Source organism: Poecilia latipinna, unplaced genomic scaffold (genome assembly GCF_001443285.1).
Source record: "Poecilia latipinna isolate Pla-1442-1.1 unplaced genomic scaffold, P_latipinna-1.0 Scaffold273, whole genome shotgun sequence".
Taxonomy (NCBI): Eukaryota; Metazoa; Chordata; class Actinopteri; order Cyprinodontiformes; family Poeciliidae; genus Poecilia; species Poecilia latipinna.
In genome coordinates, this window is record NW_015112889.1 from 183,285 (window position 1) to 195,586 (window position 12,302).

The following is a 12,302-nucleotide window of genomic DNA, read 5'->3' on the forward strand; positions in this document are numbered from 1 at the left end:
CAAATTAATATATTGCGTTAGAAAATTTTTTTTGACAGTTGTCCAGTTCTGTGACGTTGTATAACGGTTATTGTAGACAGAAAAAATAAGTTAATTTCTGCCAAAAAAGTAAAAAAAAAAAATGTAGATTAATCTCAGAAATTTTCTAGAAAAAAGAAAATTTCTGTATTTAAAAAGTAAAACTTTTGCCTCAAATTTTGGGATTAATCTCTGGAATTTATGAGAAAAAAACATGGAAATTTCTGAGTTTCAAAATTTTAAAATGAGTTTTGAAACTCAGATTTCCAGATTTTTCTATAAAATTTCAGAGATTAATGTCAAACTTAGTTTTTGGATAAATTGCAGAAGGCCATTAATGAAGCTTAATGTTTGTATTCCTGTATCCAAATAATATTGGAAAGTTTAGTGGAAGAAAAAGTTGCACAAACAGCTGGAGTTGGTGTTTTAAAAGCAGCCACTGACAGAGCTATCCAGGAAGTGGACCACAAATGTCACATTGTGTTAAGCTTCAGCAGAACCACAATCATGAATTAACAGATAAAAACGTAAAACATATTTTATAATATTCTAAATTAATAAGATAGATTACTACTTTTTCCTCAATAGCTTATTAAACATGTCTCTTATTTGAGTTTCTGAACCCAGGCAAAAAAGTAAATATTGGTGAAATGTAATAGAAACAACTACAATTTTGACTTTTAATTTTAAAACTGTAATTTTAAACTGTTATTAAATTTGTTGTATAGAATCTCCCTCTTTTTTCAAAAATATTAAACTCAGTATGGATTGGTTTATCCCTTTTCAGAATTATATAAAACTTGCAAGCGTTTTGGAGAAAAGGGTTATAAAAAGGCTGTTCTTTACTGTTTTTTTTTATACTAAATGTACTAAAAACAAAATTTGTAGCTTTGGCATCTGGACAATAAACTGCTCTCATACCAGGCATTTATTAATCGTGTGTAAGGCATGTAAACTTCATGGGTTGTTATTGTAAAATGAAATATTTATTGGAGATAAAAGCCAGATGTTTCTCATGGGTGCATTCCCTGAATTATATCAGCAAATACTTTACTTAAATGGGAAAATGCGTCTGATTAATGATGAGTGGGCTGTTCATTCAACCAACTAAAAAGATATTAATCTAATCCAGAACTCAAGAAGCACTCTGAAAATTGGGACATGTGTCCATGTTTGAATCTTCAACCAACACAAACTCAAATATTAGACTGCATAGAGGGGAGATACAAAGATCTAAAGGTCTCCAAAACGACCAGAGACCTTAACTTTTCCATTTCTGATACCGTTAGGAAACCAGCCAATCAGGCAGCTCCATTTTTTTTTCTCTTGCCGCTGATTGGCTGTATTCTCTTATGCGGAAATATAGAAGGCTGTAGCTGTTACCTTCTGCGGCAGCGCCAAGACCATTTGACGGATTTCTTGCGGTTGTTAATGCATATTAAGGTATATTTGGTGGTCAAACGATTAAAATAGACAGCTATAAGTGTTTTTAGATGGAGTCTGAAGTATTAGCGGATTTTAGCTATTCGCGGGTGGATAACCCTGCGAATAGCAGGGCTTCCATAACTCTTGTTTGTCTTTTTTAGCGCAGTATTTTGAAGCTGTATAGTGTCGTATTTTCTTCAAGTTGACTTGACATTGAAGCCAAGAAGCCTTTTTTATTGCTATTGCTATGAGTTGAAGTTAGTTTTAGAGTAACTAAAGTGCTTTAGTCTGATGAAACCAAACTTAAAGTAGCAGTTGGGCCTGTTACTTTTTAATTTCTTGCTGGGTTTCAGATAGTTAAACAAGGGCTGCTGCTTTGGCTTCTATTTCCATGTGGAAATAATTTTACATTTTTCTAAAACGTTGAAAGGACTCATTTTTCCAGTGTAGCAGGTTATGACAGAGTAGATAACCTCCATTTTGTTTGTTGTTTCTCCCTTACTCCACACCCCTCAACACATCCAGAAAGCTGATCCGTGTCAGACGTGTTGATTTGTTGTCTCCTTGCTTTAAATAGGACTGGTTAGATATGTCTGTTGCATAACCAGTCTGTGCAGCACAGAGGATAGGATGGTCAGAGTGAAGTGACCCATGCCTGGCGATGTTCAGGCCGGATCCTTTCAGCTCTTGGTTCAATCCTTCCCCCACAAACCCACCTCACAGCTGTTTCCCGAGGACCGCGGCCCAAAGTAAACGAACTAGTGAGGCCTGAATGGTGGGTGTCACAATGGATAGTCTAGAAATAAACCAGTTTGAGCTTTAAAGGTCAACACTATCTCGGCTACCACCTGTAATGTAGCTGGGCTCATTCATTGGATCCTTCTGTTGACTAATTTCTTCTGTTAGATGATATTTTTGTTTGCCTGGTTTTAAAACACCAGGGATAACAGTTTCATATTTACCAGTAACCTTAGTAGGAAGTAAAAAACAAACAAACCTGAAACTGTGACAAAATGTGCTTCAGTCTCATGAAACCAAACTTGAACTTGGCCATAATTTCAAAAGCTACATTTGGCACAAAAACAGCTCTTAAGCATAACCAAAAGAGCTCCATGAACCACTGTGAAACAATATTATTAACTGGGGTTACTTTTTTCAGATGGAGCCGAGTTTTTCTTCAAGATGGATAAAGTTATGAATTGTTCAAAACCCTTGTGGTTCCAGAAAACTGGATATGAAGAGGAAATGTACATTTTTGGCATCACAGTGAGTAGAAGCATAAACACAAACGAACAAGAGTAACTTCATGAAAGTAATACTGAAGATCTGGAATGGCTTAGCCATGGTTTTATAACTAAATTTGACAGAAAAAAACAAGTTCAAGTGAAGTAAACTGGTGAGGTTTGAATGCAAATGTAAAAAGCAGGAAGTGTACCATAGTGCAAGGCATTCTGGGTAAAAAACAAAACAAAACAAAAGGAACTGTTCGTGGTCTTTTACCAATAAATCTGTATTTATCTTCAGATTCCTCAAAATGAAGATTTTATATTTTTTATATATTCATCAGCATTTTCTTCTGCAAAGTCTTAAAAAATGAGAGAAACAAATAATTAAATTTCCATTAATTGATGCATTGCACTAAAAACTCCAGTGTTTTCAGTACAGCATGTCCTAACCACGCAGGATTGAACAGGAGTCCCAGTGTTGACATGAAAACAAGCGCACCTTTGCACATGCTTGCACAACAAACACACTCTGCTTTGGGGTAATCTCGGAGTTTCCTGGAGTCGACATGGAACCACATCTTTCATTCATTATAACATCTCAGTAAAACATTCCCTGTGTTCCTCTCATGGACAGATGTGCACTGGAAAATAAAGTTGCATCACTCCTTCCCCCAACATCTTCCTCCTTCATGGATCAGCGGAGCCTAAATCTGGAACAAAGACGGGGGGGAAAAAAATACGAGACACATGGCAGCGAGATGCTGTGTGCAATTACTGCTAATGATATGCCTCCATGCAAGCTGCGGCCTTAATTAACTTTGCAGGAAGCCAGGCCTGTGCGAGCTCAGCGTGAGGGGATGCAGACCCAGAACTTGAAGCCAAAGCTAAGAAAGCACACCTGTCCTTGACGTTGTTCAGACAAACACGCCTGTTATCCCAGATTAGACCTGTTGGGTGGTCCTGAGTGAAGAGTAACATGATACAGATGTTGGAGGTTTTATCCTGCAAAACGGAGCTAAAACTGAGGCTCGCACAAGAAGTTCTGGTCGGGATGAGGCTAACTGGTAGTGGCAGGGGTGGATCTTAAAATGGAACCAGAGGAAGAGGACAATTACAAGCTGCATTTCCATTACAAGTGCTCAAGACTTTGTCTCTATTCCACTAATGTCAGCAAAAACACAATTTTGCAATATGGTGTTTCTAATAAATAAGACAAATAATTAAAATGACACATGAATAAGTTTGTTCACGTGATGCGTCATTAAAAAACACACCGCACCATCTTTCTCCTCCCACTTCCTGTCTTCTTCTTTGTCTTTTCTGCCAGTAGTAACATCCGGTTGTTGATCACATGACTCACATGATGCAAAAAAATAAAATTGTTTCCATTGTAGTTTTGCGAAATACACACATTTTGATATAGCTGAAAATCATCATCCTAGCGCCAAACCTTTTGATGGAAAAATATGTTTTTTCTATTTAGCAGATTTATTTTCGTAATTTCACAATTCCCAATTATATGGTCAAAGGAAACACAGCCACAAACACACACTCAAAATAATTAATTCATTGTTAAATGTGACAATAATCATAAAGTTTATGGGTTATTTCTGACATTTTAATGCATTAACTTTACCCAAAGAGCTGAGGTGGGTAGTAACTAGATACATCTACTCAGATACATTTACTTGAATAACGTTTTAGAAAAAAATTTACTTTTAGGAATATTTTTACTGCATTGTGCATTCAGGTTTTACTTGAGTAATATTTTTATGGAGTTAAACATACAGTATATTTTACTGTTGTTTCAAGGAGAACCCCTCACGATGTGCATTCTGTAAGTGAGTTCTTGCAAAACATAAAAATAAAAAACAGAAATGCAAATTGTAAGATATTTGCATTACAGACTGTTAGTATTAGTTTCATAGTATTTTATGATTTGGAAATAGCTACATCTTTTATTTTGGAATAATTATCTATTTGTATTAGTTTTTTTTTTTTTTTTAGTTTCCAAAATTTAGATGTAATCTTAAATTTTTTTCCATCTGGTGACATTATTTTGAAGCATTAAATCAGATATTCTGAACAGTTACTCAGTACTTGAGTTGCCTTTTTATTTGATATATTTTGCTTTAAATGGGTAAAATATGTTGAGGTATTGCTACGTTTACTTGAGTACAACTTTTATGTTCTCTACCCCTCTCTTGCCTTCATCCTTTGACTAAATAAGAAAAATATTCTGTCTTTTTAACTATATTCTTTAAATTGTGTATTTCACCTTGCTGGAAAAATTCAAATCATTGCATAATGAATCAATCAAGTTTATTTGTATAGCACATTTCAGCAGTTCATAAAGTACTTTACATCATAAAAACACAAAAATCTAAAATTGAAACATTACATTTTGCCAAGTGCCGTCATTACACATCAAAAAATGTGTTAGTGTTTCATTTATTATGGTTCAAAAGCAACTCTAAGCAGGTGGTTTAATGACCTAATGCATAAATCATGACTTCATCCAGTTTCTACCACCATCATTTTCTTGTTTTCCTTTTCACCCACCGCAGCAGATGCTGTTTGGCGTATGAAAACGCACCACTATAACCTTTTAAGGGCATAAAAACAATGAAAACCATCCCGCCTAACGGGTTAGAAGTTTATTCAACGCATTCCACTTTTGGCTGAAGTTGCAAAACAAATGGTAGGGTAACTCCAGAAGCACGGCGTTGGCTCCTGTTCAGAGCCATGCCCAGGAGAACTGTCACCTTCTTTGTCCTTGATGTCTCGCAATCATTTCTCATTCCTGCCGTCTGTATCGGCAGGCAATTTTTGCTGCCTGAGCTTTTTTAAACGAAGTCGTTTTTATTGATTCCAGTTAATCATTCGGGGATTGATTGCTTCACTCCTGGCTTTCAGTAGCAGATTTAGGATGGTATAGGGTTGGACAACATCCAGAGTTTGATACCTTTAAAGCTTCCTGAACGACACACGTTGTTACTCTGTTACAGCATGAATTACACAATAATTACTTAATTATTCCTGTTCCATAAGAGAATCGTGCCTTTATTATAGTAGATCAACATGGCAAATGTTAGAGCTAATTAACTAATCCAAAGGTTTATGTGTTGCCTACAAGGTGAGAAAGAAGTCATAGTTTGTATCAAACAGATTCTCCTTCAATCAGCTCTGCTTCTGCGCAGTTTTCCATGGTGTTACTTCACATCACAAATACTGACTCTTTTTTTAGCCTGTTTGTTTGACAGTTTCTTCTTTTACCAGTTTTTACAATTACTCGTCTATGCCACAGGCTTGTATACAAACAAGTAGTTGGACTTGGTTAAAATTTTAGTTGACTTAATCTGTAACTAATTAATCACAATTAAGTTTTTTTAATATGAAACTTAATATGGACCAAATAAGATTTTCAACTCAAAAACCTCATTGAGTTAAAATGTCTATTGAAAAAAATATACGTATGAGCTCAACAACAAAGATACTTTTTGTTTTAAATCTGTTATTTAGCTCATTCAACCATCAAATTGGTGCAAAGTGCTGCTTTAAGTGGATCATTTTGAGCAAGTCCTCTAGAAATGTGGACTGTGGACGCTGACGTTAGCATTTGGCTCCTGTGCTCCTGCAACATGTTTAGCATTGAGATGCTATTTTAGGCTCCCACTTTAACACAATAGTCATTTCCAGCATCCCATCAGATCGTTTTTTGAAGCAGTAGGCCAAGAGAAGTGGCTTTACAGTCCATCATTGTTGTTTGCGGATGTCATTTGTGTGTCAGATTTACGGGCGTACCAGAAACGAGCAACGGTTCTGGCTGGAACCTTTGTAATAAAAAAGGTTAAGCCATTAGGACAGGGTTGAAAGAAGATGTCATTTGAATCATTTCTGTGTTGATTTGGCATTTTGTTTCCTGAAAGACCTGTTTACCACCCTTTCCACTGTGGGTTTATGTGCAAAAGCCATCAGATTTCAAATTAAAATCTCCTGGTATCTGACATTTGGATTCCCAGGACCGTAGGAAAGAAAAAGGCCTGCAGCATTACAAATCCTCCACCATAATAAACAGCAGACATCACTTCACGCCAAACCCATCTGCAGTGTTTGTTGCTCCTAAGCTGGGCCCACATTACACTATTTTGTCAGACTTTAACTGTGTGAAGGGAACAAGCCCAACTTCAGTCACAATCAAACAAACATGTCTGAATGCTTTGAGGCAGTCGAACATTTCCAAACAGCCCAATTTTCCGTCTCTGCTAAGCGAGCGAAAAGTCCTGACAGGCAATTAGCAAACACCTGGTGGAAGTGTGTTTCTGCTGAGCTACATTTCAGACCAAAGTTCCTAAGAATAGTTGTAAACGGCATAGTGGAAGAGCATTGTTGCGATAATGAAGTGTCGGAAAGAGCAAGAGCTTCTTAAAGAGATCGAGGCTCGATTTGTGAAGTCAAATGTCTTGAAATGTACAGCATATTTATAGCGACTGAAGGTGACATAGTTACCTGATGGAAACCACATAATGCTGCCCCTTTGTGCTCCTGTAGTGTGAACATAACTTTGCAAATTATTAATGGTAGGAAAGCTTCTCCAACTCTAAAGATGGAGCTAAAAAACTATTAAAACATTGGCACTGATGGCTGTTTAATTGATTTGCAGTAATTTGCAAGATTTCTGCAATTGAAACATCTTTTTAAGTCAGTTAAGAAGCTGTGAAGTAAACCAGTTACACTGTAGATTATTTATGAAAGTATCCAGATCCACACTGCCATGTTCTTGGTCATCCTACTCATGCTAGAACATCACGGCGGTCGCAGTTATTTCAAAGCTTTTCATTAAGCAGCTTTTTTGGGGTTTTCTTTCCGTTTCGTTTGAAAATTTCCAGTCCTTCCCAGTTGTGACTCATGCAGTTCCAGGGAGAAACTCCATGAATGACCAAAGTATCAGGGTGTGGTTCCAGCTGACAGTTTACATGACAGCCTGTGGGTCAAACCATGTGACCTGGATAATCACAATCCAGGCCCTGGCAGGAAGCAGCCGTCACTTATGATGGACTTTAAACCTGTTAAGCGCTCGGCGTGTTAGTGTCTCGCCTCCTCCCACCCACTCAGACACGTAGCGCTCCTTCAAATATTGACACAACTGGACAGACTGAGTAAACATCGAGACTTCTTTGTGAAGGCCGTTTTTTATTTCGGGGCGATCCGCGCCGAGGCCGTGAGCATGCATGAGTTCTTCCCCGAGTCCTCCGGGATGCGGTCGTGGTTCTGGTTCTGCTGGGCCTCCCTGAGCAGCTGTCAATGGGCCCCAGGGATGAAGAGTGAGGCAGAGGCAGGGAGCCGCCCTGCCCCCATCTCCTACCAGCCTGCCTGCAGACACTGAAGGAGGGGGATGGGCTTTAATGCTCAGACATAAAAAGGGAGGAAATTATAAGCTGCTCCTCTGCATCTCCATGCAAAATTAATTTTAAACATGCAGATTTGTACAGATAACACAAAGCAACTGAATCTATTTGTCTTTTCCCTAATGCACCCATTACTTTGCCGTTTTCATTCCCAGTCTCCAGCTTTCTGTTTCCTCTATTGTCTTGAAACATCACAATTAATCTGATGTTTAGTCTGCTTTAATTGAACTCTAGTTTGGGTTTGTTTGGAGAGGTGAGACTGTGCAATCAAATCTGATGCGGACCAGAAAAGTGAACTCTGGTCGACCTACGAAGCTTGGTTTCAGTTCGGGTTTGTTAGATTTTAGTCTTCGCAGCCCCAACATTTTCATCCCATGCGCAACCAGACCTGGAGTTCTGTTTGTCATTCAACCTTAAGAAATACGGAGATTGTTAGTTATAAAAATATTTAAGGCCCAATGATATGGTGTATAATATGAGAACAGAGATACAGTAAATAGAGAGCCATTCGCTGTCCAGCACTGGGCTATCTGTCGTTATCAGTTTATCCAACACTGTGTGACCGGCGCCAGTTTTATATATCTGTGGTTATGTAAGCGTGCAGCAGTGTGCATGTAAGCAGATAAGAGCTGGAGAAAGGACACAAAACCATACGTTCATCACAGTTTCAGTGAACTCTGGTGAAGTTTGAATGTATGTGAAATGAATGCCAAGTGGACCGGAGACTGCTCCAAAAACAGGAAGTAGACTCTACCGCAAAGCATTCTGGGTAAGTAGAACCTGAACAAGAGTGGAAATCTAGTCCCAGCAGGAGAAATGGCTCGTACACTTTAACCAACAACAAAAGACGACTGCTAAAATCTGAGGCCGCTTCATTTTTATTTACTTTGTCGTAAAGAAGGAAGTCGCGCTCAGTGTCTTCTTCAGAGGTTTTTGTGTTGTTTTCTTCAGCAGTTCTTGGTGCAGCGCCCCCATAGGTGAGTTGGGGAACAGGTTTTTCAAAGAGTTTAATTTGTTTGACGCAGTGCAGTGTGAAAGCGTAGAGTAGTTCAGTGCATCTTTCATCTCTCTTAATAGAGCGGTGTTCAAAGATGCCTATAAAGATATCTATAAAATGAGAAAAACTTCTCATTTTAACATGATTTATATCTATTTAAATCCAAAATATCTTATTTTTTAAATAAGAAAGATTGCAACAGCAAAACAACACTTACTGTTTGGGTGAGAAGAGGGAGAATCATAGGGATCACCATTATGCTAATAAGAAGTCATAATCTATCAGAGGAGAGCATTTTGATATCTTCTTACTTGAAAATTACTTTTAAGTTATTTTTTTTCACGTTTTAAGTGTAATAACATGTTTGCTCTAGAAACTAGACATGAATGTTTTGTCAGATTTTGTGTTTTTGAAGTGCATAATCTCCTGAAACATTGGGGTGAATGTGTTGCGGTAACAGTTTCGATATATTTAGCTCAAAAACAGAACAACACTAGACGTCACCAAATGACAACTGTAAAACAAGGTGGTGGCAGCATCATGTTCTGGGCTACTTTTCTTCAGATGGAGCTGCATAGAGGAATTTCAGAGGACAAACCCCCAACTGATTTAAAAAGGCTTTGAATTACATAGGATAAAGTAGAAATCATTCTTTTTATTTTGACCTGGTTGTGTTCACTTTTGAGAGAAACTCAAGAAATCTTAAAACCATATCTTAATATCTCTCCTGTCTACTGGACGCTCTATCTTCCTGCATCTCCGTTTGTTGTCTTATCTTTCAGACTCTGCTCTCTGGCTACTTTAGGCCGTCTTTCTCTGTCGATTATTATGATCCGCAGCACGTTCTGAGCGTCAAAGTCATCTGGCACAAAGGAAGAGGACATTCCAAGATCATGTGATTCACACATATGTTCCAGCTGAGTCACACACGTACATATCTGTTCCCATCATTCACCCGAACGGATTAAGGCTTGGTTTTGGCTAAACTATGAAGCGCTAAGTGATTGTGCAACTTAATGATTCTACAGTTATAGCTTGTAAAACATTCACCAGGTGAGATGAGTGGGAAAATGTGAACACTATCTGGAGAAATTTACATCACAAAGGTCATCTCGATGTTTGGTTTTTCACAATGATTATATAGCAAATAACTTCACTGAAATCCAGTTTATTTTTTCTTTTCTCTAATCTACACAGGGTCGACGGTTTTCATTTAGATTCAAGTAAATACAAACACAGCTGATTACATTTGTTTCAATCTCATGCCATGTCTTCACAGAAATGTTTCTCTAAAAAGGAAAAGTTTTTATTTATTTTTTTGGCCCCTTGTCACAGAAACTGTGTTTTAGGGGACCCAGAGCAAATATTTCAAGTCGATGGCAAAAACTGACGCATTCGCCCGACCTTCGCCTGGCTTCATATGCCAGATTCTCATCTTCCTCCACTGCTCCTTCTGGAATTTCTCCCATTCAGATGAATTCTCTGAATTTCAACCAGCCCAATTGGCAAACAAAAGGAGAAGTTTTGAATGATGACATTGATTTTTTGCATTGTTTTAGAATGGTAGTCTGCCTGTAGTTTTAGCAAAGGCAACAAAGGAAATAAATGAAGACATTCAGTTGGTCACGCAAACAAATAATAAGTGATTAAATTCAGAGTAAAAGGGATATTTATGACATTTTATTGCTGGCAATGATATCCTGGCTCTACTAGATACGTGTGCGGAAATTCTGTCATCATCAACAGATCCCACATTTTTTATGCTAATAGATAACTGTGAGTTTATTGGAATTTTTCCACAAAAATGGTCAAAAACATTTGGTTTAAGTGACTCCCAACTCCCACCTGCAGGTGACAGTATTTCTTAATGCTACACTTCTGCTTCAGCCTTACTAGATGTCCAGTTAGCTGTGAAGTTGTAACTCGAAGCTGGTTCTGACCCGAGGTAACAGCGCTCTATTAAAGATGTTGGAATTTTAACATGGCGACGCCCATAATCAGTTTACAGTAGATAATTTCCAGCTTTGCTTTCTGTAAGAAAACACGGCTTTCAACTGTTCAGTTTATAGTTGCAGTCACTACATGCGACATTAATTTTAGATGCACTGTTGTATGTGTGTCTTGTAAAATAAACACGTTTCCACCACGTATTACTGGAGGAGGAGCGACCATATTGAAACGCAAAGTCAGCCTTATGAGTCGCAACTGGGGATCGCCGGAGTTGTTTAATGTTTCCCAGTAATTAATACGGTGAGTAACGAAAATGGAGCTATTTAAGTTATTTAAAGATTAAAAATATTCTCATCCTTTTCCTTCTATATGTAGATTTTGGAGGGGGTTGGATGTCCCTTTTATGTGCATGTGAATGTTTGCCTGCAGCTATGCTGATCCCATCTGTGAACTCTGCCTCCTCACAGCTTGATCCCACCAACACATCTATTGTTTGACTAATCCAGACTATTACCATTGCTGCACCACAACAGGCACTCGCCGGAGCTCCGGATGGCTCCTGAAACTCTCTCCTATAAACTGACAGCAATCTAATTAAGTCAGAAGGGCCGGGCGGGTGGAAGCGTGCTGCTAGTCGGTACATGTGTTGGTGCATGACGTTGGCAGAATCCAGAGGATTAGTAGCATTTTGGTAATGGGGTGAGGCCAGCCAGTCACAGGTGGTGATATGAAAATGACTACAGTTATTAGGATTGATTACATTACAGTGTGCTTTTAATATTAGATTTCATGCTATGGAGCAAAGTAGTGAAAGAAACAGACACATCAGCATTTTTACACTGCAAAAGCAAAATCTTACCAAGTATTGTTTTTTGTCTAGTTTCCAGTGGAAATATTGTAGTACATTTGAATTTAGATAAAACTAACTTGTAAGTAACTTTTCAGCATAGCAGATTGTTTTAAGTCAATAATTCCTTGGTATCGATGAGAAAGTACTAGCTATAGGTTTCCTAATTATTTCCTATATCTTCCCACAATGTGAGGATAATGACTAGATATTTTGATTTATATCATCACCTTTGTAAAATAATGGCCTAAGTTGATGTTTTAGGCAACAACAAAGAAACACTTTTTGCAAAAACTGACTTCAGACATTATATTAGGAAGGTGATGATATAAGAAAAATGTCTTGTTAGCCTTAATTTAAAGGGACTCGGAGTTTTGTGTTTTGCAGTTTTCTGGACATTTGTTCCAGATTTGTGTTTTAAAGAGTTATTG

The 12,302-nt window shown here is 37.8% G+C and overlaps 1 protein-coding gene across 2 annotated transcripts in view; it reads left to right on the top strand.

The window, feature by feature from the left end:
- Positions 1 to 1,377: 1,377 nt before the first annotated feature.
- inpp5a (inositol polyphosphate-5-phosphatase A) overlaps positions 1,378 to 12,302 on the top strand; it is a 220,012-nt gene continuing 209,087 nt past the window's right edge. The window contains exons 1-3 of one of the 2 annotated variants that reach the window (XM_015033581.1): positions 1,378 to 1,461; positions 2,021 to 2,218; positions 2,603 to 2,709. In XM_015033581.1, the coding sequence (XP_014889067.1) occupies positions 2,626 to 2,709 (84 nt within the window). In that variant the 5' untranslated portion in view covers positions 1,378 to 1,461; positions 2,021 to 2,218; positions 2,603 to 2,625. The remainder of the gene's footprint in view (positions 1,462 to 2,020; positions 2,219 to 2,602; positions 2,710 to 12,302) is intronic. The other variant, XM_015033583.1, reaches the window with a different exon arrangement.